The following is a 7,209-nucleotide window of genomic DNA, read 5'->3' as shown; positions in this document are numbered from 1 at the left end:
GGCTGTGGATACTTCATGACATCACCTCTGCTCAATCAGTGCTAGAAAGTTTAAAACCGGAAGAGATATCGCAGCCTACTTCCACCACAATTCTCCAGCAGCTTTGCAGGGAAAGAACATTCCCTGCCATTGTCCCAAGCCCTGCGTGCCAAGCAACCCCACCCTCAAAAGGCATCGCATCCCACGTGCCAGTGGGACAGGGTTTTCTCTGCAGCCGTTTCCTTGCTCAACGTGTTGCCCTCATCTTCCGTTTGCAAATGGCCAAAATAGGGCAGAGAGCCAAGCTGATCCAGGGGGGATTGCTAAAAGTCTGTAGAGATTGTCCATCATCCAGGTCACAATTGTCCCAAAGGTGCTTTTTTCAGGCGGCAACTGGATTTTCTTGTTGTTGTTGTTTTGAAGAGATTTCGCTTCTCATCCAAGAAGCTGCTTCTACTCTGACAGGATGGTGGGGAAATGGAAGGATTTATATTCCTTGCAGACAGCTGGTCATTTGCATCCTTTTAGAGGGTCCTTGAAGCACTTGGAGGGTTTATCTGTGTCCTCAGGGTAACCTGAGTAGTGCGAACTGTTCCTAGTCTGCAATTTTTCCTCTGGGAATCCATTCCTACTCCCACACCATTCAAAGGGTGTCCATCCCAAATTGTATAGCTAAAGGTCTGTAGAGATTCTCAGTTCTCCAGTCATAGTTGTCCCGAAAGTGCTTTTTTCAGGACGCAACTGGACTTTGTTTTTTTCTTTGAAGATGTTTTGCTTCTCATCCAAGAAGCTTCTTCAACTCTGACAGCTTGGTGGGGAAATGGAAGGGTTTCCATATTCCTTGTGAATGACCTCTAATTATATTCTTCCCCCAATGACCAGCTGTCTGCAAGGAGTATAAATCCTTCCACTCCCCCAACCAGTCAGAGATGAAGAAGCGTCTTGGATGAGAAGCAAAACATCTTCAAAGAAAAAATAAGTCCAGTTGCCTCCAGAAAAAGCGCCTTTGGGACAACCATGACCTGGAGGAGGGAGAATCTCTACAGGCTTTTAGCAATTCCCCCACGGCTGTTTGGATCAGCTTGGCTCTCTGCCCCCTTTTGCCCATTTGCAAAAGGAAGGTGAAGACAGCATGTTGAGCAAGGAAATGGTTGCAGAGAAAATCCTTGTCCCACTGGCACGTGGGATGCGATGCCTTTGCAGGGTGGGGATGCTTGGCACGCAGGGATTCTACTCGGGTCCTGGGAAGGCTGCTCTGTTTGTTCCTCGGAGCAATAGCCACGTCCTGCCTGGGCTGGAAAGTCAGGACAGGGGATATATCTGCACGCTGCCACTTTGCATCCCGAACCTCACACAACCCTCCGGCAGTTTCTTGTGTGGCCGTTTGGCTTCCAAATCGTATCCTTATGATTTATATTGATATTGTTTCCTGATTGCTTATTTGTACCCTACGACTATCACTAAGTGTTCTACCTTATGATTCTTGCCAAATGTATCTTGTATTTTTATATACACTGAGAGCATCTGCACCACAGACAAATTCCTTGTGTGTCCAATCACACTTGGCCAATAAAGAATGCTATCCTATCCTGTCCTATCCTATTCTGTATCCTATTCCATATTGTATTCTAACACTTATTCTATTCTCTATTTTGTAGTCTTTTCTCTATTGTAATTTTATTCTATTTTGTATTCTATTCTCCATTCCAATATTCTATTCTATTCTTTTCTAATTTTCTTCTATTCCATCCTATCCTAATTCTTTTTCTATTCTATTTCTAGCTGGGGATCGAGAACAGGTTACAACGCTTTCCCATCCTAGCAGTCTCTGCATCACGTCGGGAAGGACGTGCACGCGTGTCTCGCTCCCATGGCAGGGAGCAAGCAACGCCCCGAAGGGGCTTCTCCACTTCGCAGGGCAGTCGGTCGCTCCCGGCTTCCAGTTTGCCGTGAGGGAGGAGGCTGTCTCCCTTCCCTGAAAGGCTGGGCGACGACTCCCCTGTCGCCCCCACCTCACCCCACTCCAGTGGGGGTTGGGAACCATGGGAGATGTCGTCGTCCTCCAGAAACCTAACGGAGGGGAGAGAAGCAGCACGATACCGCCCCTGAAATTTCCCCGCGGGGAGTCGAGAAAGGGAGGCTGCTGCGCGCGCATCCGAGGGTCGATCCGGCGCGCGAGACTCCGCGCGCATCCGAGGGCGAGCCGGGGCGCGAGGCTGCGCGCACCTACCGAAGGCGAGACGTAGCGCGCGCGCGAGGAGAGAGAGAGGGGGGGAGGGAGAGAGGGAGGGAAAGAGTGAAGGGAGGGGGTGGGAAAGCGTCAGCGCGGCCTCGCCCTTGTCGCAGGGAAGCGGAAGAAGGGAGCGGGCGGAAGACGTCACCGCTACGGCGGAGGAGGGGCTGGTCTCGGTCTCTCTCTCTCTCTCTCTCTCTCTCTCTCTCTCTGTAGGGGACTCTGAGATAAGAGAAAAAGGGCGGAGCTTTAAGTTCTGTTTGCGTGAGGGGAGGGGCAAAGCTTCCGGCGTCGGTCGCCCGCGCGCGCGTTGGGAGACGGGGGGAGGAGAGCGCGCGCAAGGAAATCGGGGGTTGAGGCGGCTGAGGCGTCGTCGGCTAAGGCAGAGCGGGAGCCCAGGTGCGCGCGCGCACTCCCTCCCTCCCTCTCCCTTAACCCCCACCCAACCTTCCCCGTCTCGGAGGCGCGCGTGCGTGCGCGTGGACGGCTACGCCTCAGCGACTGAGGAGAAGAGAGAGCCAGAGAGAGAGGCGGAGGAGGAGAAGGAAGGAAGGCAGGAAGGCAGGAAGGCAGACCGGGGCTGGGCCTGACGACGGCGGCAGCAGGAGAAGGACTCGGGCGGAGAAGATGGCGGACGGGGACAGCGGGAGCGAGCGAGGCGGCAGTGGCGGTGGAGGCGGAAGCGGTGGCGGAGGAAGCGGCGTGGGCTTCCAGGGCCACCGAGGAGGCGGAGGCCCCGGCAGCGGCGGAGGCCCGGGCCCGGAGCAGGAGACGCAGGAGCTGGCCTCGAAGCGCCTGGACATCCAGAACAAGCGCTTCTACCTGGACGTCAAGCAGAACGCCAAGGGCCGCTTCCTGAAGATCGCCGAGGTGGGCGCGGGGGGCTCCAAGAGCCGCCTCACCCTCTCCATGGCCGTCGCCGCCGAGTTCCGAGACTACCTGGGGGACTTCATCGAGCACTACGCCCAGCTGGGGCCCAGCAGCCCCGAACAGCTCGCCCAGGCCTCCCCGGGCGGAGAGGACGGCGGCGGGGGCGCGGGGGGCCCCCGGCGGGCCCTCAAGAGCGAGTTCCTGGTGCGCGAGAACCGCAAATACTACCTGGACCTGAAGGAGAACCAGCGGGGACGTTTCCTCCGCATCCGCCAGACCATCAACCGCGGGCCCGGAGGAGGCGGCGGCGGCGGGGCGGGCTTCCCCGGCGGGCCCCCGGGCCTCCAGAGCGGCCAGACCATCGCCTTGCCGGCCCAGGGCCTCATTGAGTTCCGCGATGCCCTGGCCAAGCTGATCGATGACTACGGCGCCGACGAGGACGAGCTGGGCGGCGGCGGGGGTCCCGGCGGTGGCCCCGGAGGCGGCGGCGGAGGCCTGTACGGGGAGCTCCCCGAGGGCACCTCCATCACGGTGGACTCCAAGCGCTTCTTCTTCGACGTGGGCTGCAACAAGTACGGCGTCTTCCTGCGCGTCAGCGAGGTGAAGCCTTCCTACCGCAACGCCATCACCGTGCCCTACAAGGCCTGGGCCAAGTTCGGCGGCGCCTTCTGCCGCTACGCCGACGAGATGCGAGACATCCAGGAACGCCAGCGGGACAAGCTCTACGACCGGCGAGCTGGGACGGCCGGCCCGGGCAGCGGCAGCGGCGCCGGGGACGACTCCGACGGGGATGATGTGGACGACGATTGAGCTTCTTTTCTTCCTCTTCTCCAAACCCCTCTTTCCCTCCCCCCAGCTGCCGCTATACGGGGAGGAGGGGTTGTCCCCCGCCTCCATGGACCGGGGAGGAGGAGGAGTGGATGGAAATGGGGCGCAGGGCAACCTGATCCTAAGCTTCCTTCTCCCCAAGGAGAGAGAGGAGCCCTGCCTGCCCTGCCTCCATCCACTTCTGAATTGCCTCCTTTCCCCACTCTGTTGTCCCCCTCTCCTCCTCCCTCCTTCCAGGATACAGCATCTGTCCTTGTGAATTGGCCCAGCTTTAAGCTCACCCCTCCCGCCCCCAGGCTTGCCATCCTCTTTGCCCCATAGAGAGAGAGAGAGAGAGGAAGGAATTCCGGTGACCTCAGTTAACCTCCGTCCTCCTGGCCCGCAGAGTAGAGAAAAGGGGGATCCTTTCCACCATTGATCGGTTCGAGCTTCCCAAGGCTTCTCATCTGCCCCCCACTCCACAGCTGAAATGTGTGGTATCTTTTTTTCCCCCCACCCACCTACTTACATCTCCCCTTTCTTTTTAATTTATTGGAGGGGGGCGAAATTAGGGAGAGGATTTCATCTTGGGTTTCCCCTCTCCCTTTCTCTCGGTGCCCTCCCCTCTCCTGCATTTTTTGAGCTCTCATGTTCTTCCTCCTCCTCTTCCTCCTCCTTCTCCGCTCTCAAAAACCAGCATTCTTGGAGACTGCGTGGCCACTGAGCACAGTTGGAAAAGGAAGAAGAGAAGCTGGCACAGCTATCCAAGTCCAGCAGCCTAACCGGGCAAGTTCTTAACAAAAACCCCAACGTGAAGGGGAAGGTTGAAGCCCAAGGCAGATGGGAGAGTTGAAATGGGACGGGGGGGGGGGGGTGAGAGAAGGGAGGGAGAGACAGGAAAAATGGCCGAAACAACCCTGAGAATGTTCCGAAAGATGGATTGAAATAGGGATGGAGCCTGTATCTGGACCGACGTCCACTGATCTTCTCCTCCTCCTAAATTTTTACCCGTAAAGCTACAGGTGCCTGAACTAGAATTGATAACGAAATTATTATTCTAAAGTTGGCAGGTCATAATGAGTTTTTTTCCCTTCTCCTCCTTAGGGGTGGGGGTGAGGGGTTTGCAAAGAGGCAGGTTCAAAAGAAGAAAAAAAGGCATAAAGCACAAGGAATGCAGAGTGGACTAGTTGCTGTTCATTGAAAGTTCTTCCCCTTCTCTCTAAATAAGGTGAAAGAGCAAAATGGCTTTAGGCTTTAGTGGGAAGTAAAAATTGGAGCTGCCTTTCTCTGGGCTTTTTTTTTTCCTTAAAAAAAAGATGATCTATTCCAGTAAGGTGGAATCTGTTCTGCAACTCGCCAGGTTTGTAAACACACACAACAAAAGCATTAAAATCTGGTAAAAAGAGAACAAATGTGAGGCTTCAAGTCTAATAAATAAATACGAGAGGGAAAGCTGCTTTCACCATGCAAATAAGTGGACATGTTCTATGAAAATAGACACCAAGAACCTCAGGTCCAGAAGTCCAGCATCTGTTGTTGTTTTAACAAGATTTTTTTTAACAACAAGAAGAAAACGCAATCCCATTTCCTCAGTAACTCACATTAATGTCAACAGCAGTGGATTGTTTAGAGCACCGTCTGCCCTCTGGGAGGTTCATCATCGTCGTCATAAAACAAAAGAGCAGAATCAAGCCACGTTCTGTGACTATGAACACGAGCAGCATCTTAACCACCTTCAAATTTTACTATAGACTAGCTACTGCCTATTTGTCCAGTTGTCTTTCCCAAGCAGAGTTGGGTCTCCCCACCCAAAGAATTGCCTCATCTATATTTTAAATGGATTCTTACCTAAAATGATATTTTTTTAAACGAAGTCAGTCCTATTCCCTCTTTAAAAAAAGTGTTTTTAGCTACAACATTATATACTAGTAACTTTGAATTGAATGGAAATTGCGTACTGTTCATTGCAAAGTTTCGGGTATTGTTTGTGTGACATCTTAAAAAGAGGCAGGTAAAGCTTCCTCTACAATCTTTTAAAATTGTGCATGCCTGTCTTTTATTTGAGCTGCCTTTTTAATTTATTGCATACCCTTATTTACCTTATTTTGGCATTGCTCTTCTCTATACTGTCTTTGTTTTGTATTTATTAGAAAGCAAAGAGGCATATAAAAGGCGTTTTCCTCACTCAGTTCTTGCTGCAGTAGGAAAATTGGCTGGAATTTTTCTTTTAAAAAAATTGAGTTTTGCTACAAAGCTCAGCAAATGTCAGATTAGTTTATCACAAGCATTGATTGTTTATTTTAAAAACTGTTCCTTTATTCCATGTGTTCATGGTAGATTTTATACCCTTGGAAAAAAAACAAAACCAACCTTCCTTTCCATTTTTCTCCGTTGCAAAGAACTTGTTTCCTGAATTGTAATGGGAGCAATAGTATTTCTTGATGTTTTAATTACGTCCATATACTTGTACTGTATTTTGTACTCTCCGAGGCAGCTGTTTTCAATAATGTCCTGCTGTATTTACCTATGTATTTTTTTTGTTCTATTGTATTTAGTTCTTTGCTACGGAGAACAATATTAACCCACCCACCCCCCAAAAAATCAGTGTACAAAGATTGCAGCCTGGCTAGGACTGCAGAGAACTCTGCTTTTAACTAATAAGACTATAAAAGGCAGCAGTGAAAATGGAGGCTGCAAATGCTTAATCTCTATTGCTGTAACTCTTCATTCAATTTAAAACAGTGAATAATACTTTTATAGACCAACATTTTTTGTTGCGTTAGTGGTAATCGATTCCCTCTCCTTGCCCTTTTTATTATTTGGTTTGGTTTTGTTTTGTTGCTCAGCTGCCATGAGCCAGTTCTTGCAAAGATGCAGTACCTCTCCTTTTCAGGAGAATCTTTGGGGGGAGTAGGGGGGTGTTTTGGGCTGAATTGTTGTAGTAACTAGCCTTACCTTTGTATTACATGGTAGTGGCAGGAGTTTGACTGTCCCTGGTCAGTGGCTATAATAAGCTATAATTAGCTGCCCAAAAAGTATGTGGAAGCGGACAGAATGGCATATCAGTTGTTTAGCAAGGAGCGTTGCCATATATGGTGTTGCCTCTGGCAACCAGGAAGAGGCATTGCAGTCCCAACTAAACTGATATTGGGTATATCAAGTGATACATGACCCTTCAAGGTGTGTCGTTAGGGTGGCAGTGTAAGATGTCCGTGGGGATACTAAGGTGTTGGGCCTGCTTGTACTCACATATAAGTTATAGGCGTTTTTAACGAATTCCACAAATGTTGAGGCTTTCGTGCTAGGTTAATGCCCAAGAG

General features: G+C 51.2%; 1 protein-coding gene across 1 annotated transcript; it reads left to right on the top strand.

The window, feature by feature from the left end:
• Nucleotides 1–2,451: 2,451 nt before the first annotated feature.
• Nucleotides 2,452–6,656, top strand: PURB (purine rich element binding protein B). The gene has a single exon (XM_032229637.1). It carries the CDS (start codon nt 2,840–2,842, stop codon nt 3,890–3,892), a length of 1,053 nt encoding a protein of 350 aa, XP_032085528.1. The 5' UTR covers nt 2,452–2,839; the 3' UTR covers nt 3,893–6,656.
• Nucleotides 6,657–7,209: the final 553 nt, after the last annotated feature.

The sequence above is a fragment of the Thamnophis elegans genome, chromosome 13 (genome assembly GCF_009769535.1).
Source record: "Thamnophis elegans isolate rThaEle1 chromosome 13, rThaEle1.pri, whole genome shotgun sequence".
In the NCBI taxonomy this organism is placed as follows: domain Eukaryota; kingdom Metazoa; phylum Chordata; class Lepidosauria; order Squamata; family Colubridae; genus Thamnophis; species Thamnophis elegans.
The sequence above is the reverse complement of the archived record's forward strand: the minus strand, read 5'-3'. Positions and strand labels throughout refer to the sequence as shown.